At 38.7% G+C, this 13,417-nt stretch overlaps 1 protein-coding gene across 1 annotated transcript in view; it reads left to right on the top strand.

Annotated features, from left to right (window-relative positions):
- Positions 1–13,417, top strand: part of LOC135197440 (kinesin-like protein KIF20B) — a 329,336-nt gene extending 315,919 nt beyond the window's left edge. The window contains 1 exon segment of the mRNA XM_064224510.1: positions 12,382–13,417. Within this exon segment, the coding sequence (XP_064080580.1) occupies positions 12,382–12,450 (69 nt within the window). The 3' untranslated portion in view covers positions 12,451–13,417.

Raw genomic sequence — 13,417 nt, 5'->3', positions numbered from 1 at the left:
TCCTGCTTCTAAGAGATCTCGTAGGGAAGGAGGTTTATCTCTTTCTCCTGCTGCTTCTCCATCACTGCCTCATTCTTGTGTCAGACGGAGGATCAAGGACTTTGTGGTTTCGTCTTCTGCGAGTGGAGGGAGTGCATCGCCTTCTGCCTCTCACAACTGGGTCTCCCCCATGCACGTCCGTGTTCGTGCAAGAGAGAGGTGTGCTTCGCCAGCTGCCCCACAGGGTCGTGCTTCTCCATCCCAGGTTCTCGTTCGTGAGGTTGACAGTGAAGCTTGTGAAAGGGAGGCATCCTCGTCTTCGTTACATAGCCGTGTGTCTCCTGTGCGTGCTAGTGATGCATCGTTATCTTCTCTTCACGGCCATGTCTCTCCTCATGGACGTTTGTGACAGTATGAGAGTTGAGTCTTCACTTTCCGTACAAGGACTTTTCATCCTTGCACGTACATGCTGATGATTTTGGAGGTACTCCCTCTTCATCTGTTCCGGTTCCAGTTCATCGGCGTAAGGACGATAAGGCACTGATTAAAAGGTTGAAAGTTGCAGAGACAGTTTCCCTGGCCCGCGGATGTGTTCCTCGTTCTCCTGGAAGAGCCCTTGATCCTAAGAGTCAATCGCCTTCAAGTAGCTCTCTCCGGCGCCGTTCGTTGTCTCGGGACCATGCTCGGTTGGCGTCTCACGGACGTGTACTCGACTCATCACGCGGCCACGTAGGTGATTCCTCCTGTGAGCACGTACGTGTTTCGCCTGATGTACACGTACGTGGTCATTTCAGCGATGGTTTATGTGGTTCTTTACACGAGCCTGTATGCAGTTCGAACCAATAATGTCAAGAATGCTAGGTTCCTAGGGAAACTTCATCAGTGTTGTTGCTATAGGAGGACAATGCTGCCAAGCCTTCTTCTGCATGTCATTGGTCACTGTTGCCGGAGCAGGAGGAAGGAGACACTCTTTTTATGTCAATATTTTAAAATGAGTAAATCATTGTTATAAACATTTTAGGGGGTGTATATACTTAAGAGTAACAGTTGTAATAAGGTACTAATGTAAGATTTTTTAAGATGCTTTGGGATGATAGTTTTTATTTTAAATGATTTTAAATTGTTTTAGTATGATTATTTAAGGTATGTTTTTGTTTGAAATATCAAATTAAGCAGTGAAATCTTAAAATCTTAAAATACACAGTTATAAGCCTTTTAGATTATGGGGTATTTCGTATATGGCAGTTATAAGGACTGTCAGAGGGGATTTTTGCATTTCCTCGGCAGGTTCTGGAACCTAATATGTACTGCTTAAAAGTGGGGAGCCCTGTAATTTGTATTTTTCATAGCTAACAAACATGAGGTCTTAACATTGACTGCCTACCTATAGCCACCTCTCTTATGTTTCATCCTTGGTTGGAAAAAAGACTAATGCGTCACTAGGGCCAAGTGTGGTCTCTGACTCGCTTCCACCTCAGCTTTGTCTCGGATGCCAGATAACAGATTCCTTGCTCTTACAGTATTTGATCGTTTGTAACCGGTTTCAGCTGGCGCAAGGTTTATCATATTGTTAAGACCTCAGTTTGTTAGCTATGAAAAATACAAATTGATTAACCCTTTAACGCCGATTGGACGTATTAAACGTCGACGAAAATTGTCTGTTGGTTGCCGAACCGACGTACGAAACATCAACGAAAAAATTTTTTTTTTAAATTTGCGGAAAAATAGTTATAGGCCTACCAGGCGAAAACTTTTGAATCACGGCGCCTTGGGGGATGCTGGGAGTTCACAGATCAAGCTGTTGTTTTATTTACAATCGTTACCCAGGCGCGCAAGCGCGAATTTCTTTCTTCTTGCACTAAAAAGCATCAGCGACACATCTCAGAAATTATTTCGTCACTGACATAATTTTTGCACCATTTTATGTTAGCCGTTACATAGAGTTTTACATATGAAAATGTGTGCAATTTCATGTAGAATACAACAAAAAACAACTCATGGTTGTAGCTTTTATCAGTTTTGAAATATTTTCATATAAATAACGATGTGCCAAATTTTCAGCCTTTGGTCAACTTTGACTTGACCGAGACGGTCAAAAAATGCAATTGTAAGCTAAAACTATTACATTCTAGTAATATTCAATCATTTACCTTTATTTTGCAATAAATTAGAAGTCTCTATCACAATATTTTGATTTATGGTGAATTTATGGAAAAAAAAAACTCCTTACCTCCGCCTGTAACTTTTCCGAAAAAATCATAAATTTTTTCGTCCGATTGTCGTAATGTTTGCACAGTTTTGTATTAGCCGTTACATAAAGTTTTACATATGGAAATGTGCACAATTTCATTTAGAATACAACAAAATACAACCCATGGTTGTAGCTTTTATCAGTTTTGAAATATTTTCATATAAATAACGATAAGTGCCAAAATTTCAACCTTCGGTCAACTTTGACTCGACTGAAATGGTGAAAACCCTAATTGTAAGCTAAAACTCTTACATTCTAGTAATACTCAATCATTTACCTTCATTTTGCAACAAATTGGAAGTCTTTAGCACAATATTTCAATTTATTGTGAATTTTAGAAAAAAAAACTTTCCTACGTCCGCGCGGTAACTGCCGAAAAAATCATAAATTTTTTCGTCCGATTGTTGTAATGTTTGCACAGTTTTATATTAGCCGTTAAATAAAGCGCAATTTCATGTAGAATACAACAGAAAACAACCCATGATTGTAGCTTTTATCAGTTTTGAAATATTTTCATATAAATAACGATGTGCCAAAATATCAACCTTCGGTTAACTTTGACTCGACCGAAATGGTTGAAAACCGCCATTGTAAGCTAAAATTCTTACATTCTAGCAATATTCAATCATTTACCTTTATTTTGCAACAAATTGGAAGTCTCTAACACAACATTTCGATTTATTTTGAATTTATTAAAAAAAAAAATTTTTCCTTACGTCCTCGCGGTAACTCTTCCGAAAAAAAATCATACATTTTTTTGTCCAGTTGTCATAATGTTTGCACCATTTTAAATTAGCCATTACATAAAGTTTTATATATGAAAATGTGTGCAATTTCATCTAGAATACAACAAAAAACAACCCATGGTTGTAGCTTTTATCAGTTTTGAAATATTTTTATATAAATAACGATAAGTGCCAAAATTTCAACCTTCGGTCAACTTTGACTCGACCGAGATGGTAAAAAAATGCAATTTTAAGCTAAAAACTATTACATTCTAGTAATATTCAATCATTTACCTTTATTTTGCAACAAATTTGAAGTCTCTTGCACAATATTTCGATTTAAGGTGAATTTATGAAAAAAACATTTTCCTTACGTCCGCACGATAACTCTTCCGAAAAAAATCATAAATTTTTTCGTCCGATTGTCGTAATGTTTGCACCATTTTAAATTAGCCGTAACATAAAGTTTTATATATGAAAATGTGCACAATTTCATGTAGAATACAACGAAAAACATCCCATGGTTGTAGCTTTTATCAGTTTTGAAATATTTTCATATAAATAACTATATATAGAAAAATTTCAACCTTCGGTCAACTTTAAATCGACCGAAATGGTCGAAAACTGCAAATGTAAGCTACAACACTTACAGTCTAGTAATATTCAATCAATTGCCTTCATTTTGCAACAAATGGGAAGTCTCTAGCACACTATATAGATTTATGGTGAATTTTTGAAAATTTTCTCTGTGTTGCTTTGATAGTTTTACAATTTGTTATATACCAAAATCATTGCAATTTAGTGTACAATACAACGAAAAAATAATTAACTCATTAGCTTTAACCGTTTTGCTCACAGCGCGATTTGTATACAATTATATATATGAAATTTTTTTTAGCTCTGTCATATATTCCAATATTTATATATGATAATGATATTTTTTTCATTTCTGATACTAAACCTGAGGCAATGACAAAAAAAAAGGAGCCAAAAATGAACTCTTAATCTTGAAAATTAAGCATGCTATGATTTTTTAAAAAACTTTTTCCGCTTCGGCACTCACTCGCGAACGCCGCCGGCATACGGGAGGCACCTTGGGAAATACCGGCTCGGCATTTAAGGGTTAAAGATTTGTTATTTTACAATAAAATAAAATAAATTATTAGGAAAAACATGTATAACTGGGTAAAATTTATGAATGTATTCGAAAAGAGGCCCTGCACAGGGTTGTAAATATTTGATTACAACTTCTCACGAAAAGTAGAGAAAAATTTTTAGAGTTTTTTTTCTTCAATTTGCCAACACCTTCAAGTTTGCCCACTCTGGGGGTGTACTCAGTATATATTTAGCCCATCCCTTAAGGATTAATGGATCAGCATTTGAAGTGGCCATGTAGAGGGGAACAGTATTTTTCACTGAAGGGTTGCCCAATGTATGTGAAATGTCCATTCTTCAGTTTCTGTATTCCCAGAGGAGGGCTTACAAGCATCGTATGTCCAAGACCTCAGGAGATGCTTCCTCTATCGCATCTCCTGCTGTGGTCAAGATTAGAGTTTCTTTGGATGAGGCTTTTGTGTTCACAATGCCTAAGCCTAATGCCAAGATCAGTGAGAGAAATGAGTGTCTGTGGATGGATGTTATCTGTAAGGCTTTTAGTGATCAAGTCTCTTTTTAGGAATCTGAGAAACCAGTTTCCTTTCCAGGCTCATCTGCAAGGTTCTTGTAGAGAATGTAAGTTTAAACTGTGTTAGTGCTTTTAAATTTGTTTGAGAAACTGGCCTTATGTAGCAAATTCCAGTTTTCATACAGAACAAACCTGGGGTCTTAACACTAGGATAGCTGAACGCTGAATAATCCCGATGGGTTCCAGCGCTTGGTCCTCAAGACCCAAATTTCATAATGAATCAATCTAGTGCCAGCTGCAAGCGGTAAATAATTCAGTAGAATTGTATATGCAAGGAACTGGTGGCATCTGTCCTCTATCATGAGTTAGGTGGAACAGCCACCGATCCAAGCTGGGCCTCATGGCGTCACTGTTTTCTTCTTACTGCCTTTGAGTGAGGACATATTATTCTCTCTCCTCCTTAAAGCTGGTTCTTTTTTTTACCTTTGTTTTCTTCTGTTTTGTGTGATTGTGACGAAGAGTTGAGTTATAGATTCCCTTAACCCTTCTGCTAGCTCTACTAAATCCAGGAAACCTCAAAGGTTATGCCCTGTTGTAGATGGTTTCCCTTGTTCATGCTTCCTAGCCTCCATAAATACGGATCCTCATTTAACGTGTAGTAGGTGCAGAACAAATGTATGTAGTGTAACTAAGCCATGTTCAGAATGGCGTTCTTGGTCGGTGGATCAATGGAAGAGGTTATCCGAGAACAGTCAGCTCAAGAGGAAGATGAAGACGCCATCCTTTTTGGTTGGTCCTTCGTCTCTTTCATCTTTTGTTCAGCCTCCTCTTGAGGCTGCCCCTTCCTTTGAGAGGCCTATTCCAGTTGTTTTGCCATCTGTACTAGATTTTTCCCATACCCCCTCCTGTTCTAGTGATTTGTCAAGGGAGGTGTCAGGTGTGGTTTTGAGAGTGTCTAATTTTGCCTCGCGTTTTCCTTCGGGGAGGGAGGGGGCATCGCCATCTTTGTCTCACTTTCCAGCCTCTGATGCGCAGAAGATGGTGAGAGTATGGGCATTGCTAGGCCTCTCAGGAGTACCAACCTTGGATGGCCATTTGTCCCACTGCATGGCTTCCTGCTACCCAGTACCATCTACAATGGCTGGTCCATCTCCCCTGGGTCTCCACTATATAGGGTCTCATGCTGCGACATCCAACAGAATGCACATCATTTTGGGTCACCCCTTTTTCTGCCGACAGTAGTACCAACCTCTTCCCCACGCTGTTGTGACGTCACAGCCAGATCTCTCCATGACGTCACCATCAGCTTTCCCTGCGTTAGTGACGTTGCAGCCTGCCGCTACAAAGATGTTATCACTTACTCCCATCTGCAGATTTCCTAGTCAAGGCAGTGTTGGAAAGACAGGATTCTGTGATTGAAGAGAAGTGTCTCATTTGCATCTTCTTATTCCTTTTCCTCTTCGTCATTGTCAGTGTCACAGCCTTCCATTTCCCCTGTACGGCCTCCAGTCAAGCGTTGGAGAATCAGGGACTTTGTGTCTGATCCTAGTGCCAAAAAAAGGACTATTTTTTCTTCAAGCCAAGACAGTCACATGCCAGTCAAGAGGCGTGTTCCGGAATCAGCAGTGGTTTAAGTCGAACCACTACGTTTGCAGGAAGGATGTTGATACTCCAGTGAAGAGATCCCGGGTTACAGATTCTTCTGATAATGACTGTGCAGTGGCCAATGTCCGTGATGTTTCTAGGCCTACAGGAATGGTATTAGTAGTTGTCCGTCAGACTGTCAATACAGGTAGCGTTCACCCCAGTACAGTTGACCGCCCCACCATTCACATTCTCCGGATTCCTGGACTCATGCATTCACAGATTTCTCTGGAACATTTCCCCCATTATTCACGGAAAATTCGCCTATTCGCAGTATTTCATCATAGAATGCACTTTTTGTGAGAACTATTAAAAAAACCAGGTATAAGAATTTTTAGTGGGTTTTCTCGAGTTGTAATTAACAAAATAAAGGCAGTCCCCCGGCTTACGACGTTCCGAGGTTATGACGCTATAGGTTTACGGCACTTACGGAGCCGATCTGATGGAAGACTCCAAAAATGCAAAATAATCAATATTTGAATGTTTTTTTATGATAAATGCAGATTATATAGTTTTTAATACCCCCAAAACATTAAAAGTAAGGTTTTCTAGGATTTTTTCTGATTTTCTGGCTTATGACGCACCTCAAGAACGGAAACCCCCGTTGTAATCCGGGAACTGCCTTTAGGAGGTGTTAAGCATTTTTATATTCGTTGGTTTTAACTAATCAGGGGGGCGGGGGGGTGTTCTGGTATGCATCCTCTTCAGTGAGTCACGACCAAAGGAGCTGGGGTAGGCATGGTTGTGATTCGTCTCCAGAACAGTCAGACGTGCAGAAAAGCTGACGTTCACATTCAGGATCGGGGAGTTGGGACCACAGCCATTGCTCACATTCAAGATTGAGGAGTAGGGACCATGGCCAACGTTCATCTGGCCCGGGCAGTGGACGTGACACAACCTGGCCATGGGAAGATTTATGTCTTCTTATCGTGTGAGAAAAGTTCTTTGTTTTCCAGAGTGAGTCTTTGAGATCTTCCTGTTCCTGCCACTTTGGCTGGTCATCCACGTAAGGTGGAGAATAGTTACATTTTAATAATTAGTTATTTTTACCATCTATTTTATATTTTGTACTTGTACTTAGAATTGAATGACCGACAGTTGCAACAACACATATCCCCCAATTTCTTACCTACTTCACTTTGTTCTAGCTCACTGATTTGATGTTGAAAAAGAGAGGAAGGGATTTCCAATTACAGTCAAACCTCTGTTTTTGAAAGTTTCAATTTTTGTAGATTTTTTTTCTACGAAATTTTGTCTTGGTTATCGTACGTTTCCTCGTTTTTTGTACACTTGAAAACTGTCCGGGGTCCAGCACGTGACTGGGCCCCATATAGAGCGTGCAAACAAAGCATCCTAGCTTCTTTCATAACCCATTCTGTATCATCGGGCCAAAGAAAGTTTGAAGTGCCCCCTTGTGTAAAAAAGGTGAGAAACACAATAGAATACAAGAAAGAACTTGTCGCAAAGTGTTGGAAGCGCCTCAGATAGTTGCTGAATAACCACTAGTTCCATGCAATGTAAAAACACCATACAAACAAACAGCAAAGTGTTGGAGGAAGTTGCATGCTGATGTCAGTGAGAAAATGCATACAACAAGCGCTGCTGTTAGTGAATTTAAGGCCAGCAGAGGCTGGTTTGAAAAATTCAGAAAATGAATGGGCATATATTATGTGCCTAATTCAAGGATTAAGGACATGTTTACAAAGTGGAATGATGTAAGAAGTTGTGTGGAGAATTATCATCGCAACAAAGAAGTTGTAATCCATGTCTCCAACATGTTTAATAGTAATGGTGTGTTTAATTTTAGGCAAATTTTAAAGAAATGCCAGAAACAAATGTGTGTGGACAATTTTGTTGTGCTACAGGGGTCCAATAACTCTCAAGCTGGTCCTAGTGCCAGTAAAAAACAAAGTGGGAAAGTTACCTCAGATAGTGCCAGTAAAAAACAAAGAGAGGTAACCTCAGAATGATAGGTCCTTGATACCTGAAGTCCTTCTGCAGGGAGATTCCCCTCCCAAACAGTAACCTCTCTCCTCTCCGTCTTCTATATGCTAACAAGTGTTTTCTATAAAGGTAAGAGTGATGTTAAGTGTTCATTTATTCATTTCATTAGCCATTTATATTTATTTCTCATTGTTTTCTGTATGTAAAACTGTTTATTCCCTACAAAATGTTTTTTATATATTTTTGGGATTGTATATGAAAACTGAGGTTCCACTGTATTCAACCCATATCTTGTACTGAAATCTAAGAGTTATGTACGAAATTGAGTTCTACAGCAATGGAGCTACCATTTTCAGTTTTAACGGTGTCCCCTAAGCCTGTCCCACAGTGCAAGTCTCCCTTCAGACTTTATCACTACAGCAGCCAGCACCCTCATCCTTGTTCACCTGTGTCAGCAGTGTTCTTAATTCGTTTTACAACTACAGATGCCATCTCAGTGTATGAATCCTAGGATGCCCTTTTATTCTGGAGGAACAGCCATTTTTAGCTGAAGTCTCTGGCTGGGTTGGAGCATAACAAATAAAGTTTCCCTTCCACATATGATACGTTCCTTTTCAGGAGATTTAGACTCCATACCAGCTCTAAGTACCAAGTCATGATCCTTCCATTCCTAGAGTCAGGCCCCCACTGTTATGGCCTAGCCAGTTCCCATTGGGTTTACTAGCTCATTAGCAAGAAATTCCATGGACCGAATAAGAATGTCTCCACCATGATCAAGAAGAACCATCAAAGAAATTTCACCTGCCACCTCTTTGGGCTGAAGGCTTTGAAGTTTGGTACCCAATCATTGACAGCAGCCAACTGAACAAGTTTCTTTTTTACTGACTTCCTTGATGGAAGCAGTTAATTTATTGAGACAAATTTGGAAGGGGAATATTCTCACCTCATATAGCCTAAAGAACACATTTTCACATTCCCATACTCCCATTTTGCAGGAGTTATTTCCACTTGTGTGGCCTGTTACACTGTCTAGGCATTTGCTTGTGTTACTATATTGATGACTGGCCGGTCATGGCAATGCCAAAAGAGGATCTCTCATCATCTGGTTTTATCTTGAGTCTTGGGGTTGCAGGTCAACTTGGAGGAGACCTGTTTGTCCCCTTCCCCTCAATCTATGTATCTGAGGATGTGGATTAACACTGTAGGAATAGATGTGCCGGTCCAAGAACAGGCTGTGCCACTAATGACAACCCTGAAGATTTTCAGTAGTGGTCCCTGCAGAACAGTGAAGACCTGGTAGATGGCTCAGACACTTGCTCTCACAGGGGATATTGGTTCCTCACAGCCATTTCAGGACTTGTTTTCTGCTGCTGCAGCTTGCATATAGCTGGAAGGCCATGTGCATGTTAGAAAATTTCAGGTGCCTGTCACATAAGGTTCTGAAAGATCTTCAGTAGCAGGAGTAGAATGGAGATACACTGTAAGGTTCCTCTTGCTCCTGATCAGGAAATACTGATGATCACTGATGCACTGGTTGGAGGGAGGGGAGCTTTTAGTCAAGTAATTTGTCATTAGTTGAATAGCAGAATATCAGCATCTTCAAATTATATCCTTTCATCATCAACCTCCAAACATTTGACATCCTTGTTAGTGAATTGAATTGGGATGATGGCTCACAGGCTCATACTTTGAGAATCAAAGGGGCACTCATTTTGTCTGTCACCTAGTATTGGAGATCTTTGCTAAGACAGGAGCACAATCTTTGTTGAGCCAAAATTCATGGTTGCGGATGCCTGTAACAGGAACTCATATCCTTCCATTGGAGAGGTTGCTTTATCTGGACTTTTCAGGGTCCTTTAACAAATGAGGGACACTGTTGGTTGACCTGTTTCAACTTAACTCAGTGCCATGTTCCTGCTGTGTAGGTTGAGGCTGCTGGATCTGGCATACCTATGCTTTCCTACCCTCTGAATTGATCCTCCATGAAAACTCCCACAGGACTCATTTTGGCTCTAGCAACAGAGGTTCACAGATATGGACTTAGTTGTCATCAGTTCCAAGGCACTTGCTAACTTCGAGTTTTCACATTCGTGTGGAATCCCTTCATCTTAACACATGAAAGTTATCCAGCCTTTTTAGAGAGGTCAGTGTTGTGGTATTGCTACTGCATGTTGACCATTGGATGAAATTTAAATTTGTTATTAGAGACATACTTGTGGCCGACCTACTGATAGTATTTTCCCTCAGTGGAACCAGTTCAAATTTTTTGCTTGGTGAAAATAATGGGCTGTCTCCATTCTATTCCCAGCTTAACAGACTTCTTTTTATTTCTACAGTATATGACAGAATTGTTTGTATTTCTGAAGGATATAACCTTATTACCAATTTGAGTTGGTATGGGTGGGGTGGGGGGCAAATAGGTCTTCCTGCTGAATTATCAGAAGCCAGTTTTCATACCACTTGGATGTCGAAGGGCTTGGATGCTTTTTGTGTGTATTTGTTCAATTACAAGGGAATTTTGCAACAATGTACTAACCTGTCTTGCCTCCAGCCTTCAAACCTTAATTTTTGTGTTCTTTCCTGGATCTTCTTGCATTACGGTGTAGATTATTGGAATGATTGTGCCATTTGTTAACTGCTTCATTACTAATACCAGTTTACTATTCTTAGGTCATCAGTGAAATCCCATATTTGGAATTCAGCCACGTTATACATCTTGTCAAGGCCCTTCTTATGAGCCTCCCTAGAATTTCTATATGTTAGACTTGGCATCTTTCAAATGTGTCTGTGAGAGCTCTGATTTTTGGCTAGTCTTCAATTTGACTTTGCTATATACTTCATAAGCAAGACACAACTCCTTGGGTATCTGTTTGCTATTCCAGCTTGTCCTTTCTTCAGAGGATGATCACCTTTTTGTGGAGCCATGACTTATTTTCAGCATAGAGTTCTTATCTTCAACATGCTCTGCATCTTCAAACTCAAAGAATATAATATCCTTTTGACTCCATCAGGTGATATCTGTCTTATATTGATGTAATGCTGAAAACTTTTGTTTTGACTAAAGAAAGTACTATTCATAAAGCTCCCATTCATACATCAGGTATACTGGGACTGACAGCTGCTGCAGCGGTTCATTTTCATCTTTGGGGAGAAAAATTATGTATATTTTTCTCTTGTGTTTCTGGCAAATTGAAGGCATGACTATTCCAAGGTTATACTATGTTCGTGCATCTCATGTTGCTGATGAGTGCCTGGCCAATTGCTTACTAGTCTTCTGAAGTAAAAATTACCGTGTTACTAACTGGTAATCCAAGGGGGCTGCCTGCTAGCTCAGGGCATGCAGATTTCCCAAAATAGCAGCACTAGAATAATAGACTTGCACTCATGATTTTTAAATTGTTTTTCTATTGTATACTCTGGTATAAAAAATTTACTTAGTGTCTGCTACAGGATGTTAAATTGGAACTAAAATATTTTAGTTGAATATTCATCTGTATGGAAAATAAACAAAAAAAAACTCATATGGATGTGTAGTAATTGTATTTGCCACTTTCTTTGGGAATGAACTCTTTTTGTAAGGCCTGTGAATTAAAGAATTAGTCCTGTATTTAGATGCAATTTAATTTTCAAATTCATTCATAATATCTTCAGGAAAAGGCATTCTTTCTTAACAGTTGCAAGCTCAACAGTCATCAGCTGTACTATGGTAATTCACAAAATTTTGACTTTTTCAAGCCTGGAGCCCAAAGGTTACAAAATGGTTTAACCAAACTAATTCAGTAGCTTTTTACAGGTTGAAGGAACCCTTAAAAGTAAGTAACAAGACCAATTTAGTCCAGGGATTATTTGTCATAACGTATTGCCAAGCTTTGGAATTCTCTACTAGTAACTTTTTTTAATTTTTCTTTGAAGTACATAGGTTCATTGCTGTATAGGGTCAAATCCAAGATTTGTTCCTGCGTTCCCCTTTATATTAGGCACCTAGGACAGAAAAAGGACCTTGGTTGTCTGTTTTATTAGTTGCAGTGCTATGGTAGGCTGTAGCAGTGTATGGAAATGGTAGGTTAGGCACAACACACTTTGGCGAAAATTTTATGTAAGAGGACTAGCAACATAAACCTCACTGGTAAAAATGACTGGCTCTAGTTTTTGTATGGGGAAATTTAAAAATGTTTGGCAATTATTTCTACTGATTAATGTAGTTTTTATTGCAGGTTGATCTTAAGCGAGAAGATAGTCCTCACAGTGTTGTACGACGGCAGCTTAGAAACAAGAGGAAATGAAGTTTCTGTTGCATCTTCCCTTCCCTGTCACTCTTTGTACCTTGAGTATATTACTCAGTAACAGTATAGTGGATATACTATAACTTGTATTTACTTCACTGTTTGTCTACTTTCTCTACCTTTGGTAAGTTACTTCTTGTATATTCAGATGTGTTTTCATTCTCCATTTTACACTTATATGTATGTATATATAATCCCAATATCTACAAGAAATTTTCAATGTAGATGCTTAGTTATAACTTAAAATACTGTTGTACTGGTTGCAATGCCACAGTTGATATTCAAGGGTTATTATAATGAAATTTAAATACAGATTTTCATATTCTCAGCTACATGATTTTATTACTATATTTTATCATTGTACTAAAAATGTAGCTTTTGAAGTTCATGGCCATTATCCAAAGAACTGAAAAATGACAAATTTATTGTGAATTTTTTTTTCATTTGTAACTCGGTTGTAAGTAAGTAAATACATGAATCAGTCAAGTATTTTATGGAGTACTTTATATTTTGTCCTTGAAAGGCATCATTCATGCAACACCACCATTTGTCAATGGCACTGGCAGTGACAGTTGGTTGGAGTAGGATGGTTTATTTATCACAATTTCCAGTTGTCCCTTTAGAATCAATGTTGTGTGGTGGCCTGTATAAAGTCTATTTTTCTGTTTGTCGTGGTGTCTATGCATACCATGTACGTAGTTGTATTATAATAGTTGGACTAGAATATTCTTGGATATTATACTGTATTTAATACACATTCTGTTAACATAAAGGCTTGACTGATTGTATAGCTTAAGATTTGTAATGCCAATGCCAATTTTATTTAAGTGTATGCAAGAACAGTTACATCTGAGTGATCATTGTTCAGAATGTGCATTTTGCAATGTTTTTTTAGTTTCATGTATAGAAGTAATGATATTTTTCTGTTTTATTATAAAGGTTTCACTTAATAAATTTTTATACAAAA

Source organism: Macrobrachium nipponense, chromosome 21 (genome assembly GCF_015104395.2).
Source record: "Macrobrachium nipponense isolate FS-2020 chromosome 21, ASM1510439v2, whole genome shotgun sequence".
Classification (NCBI taxonomy): domain Eukaryota; kingdom Metazoa; phylum Arthropoda; class Malacostraca; order Decapoda; family Palaemonidae; genus Macrobrachium; species Macrobrachium nipponense.
This window is presented reverse-complemented; position numbering and strand designations above follow the sequence as displayed.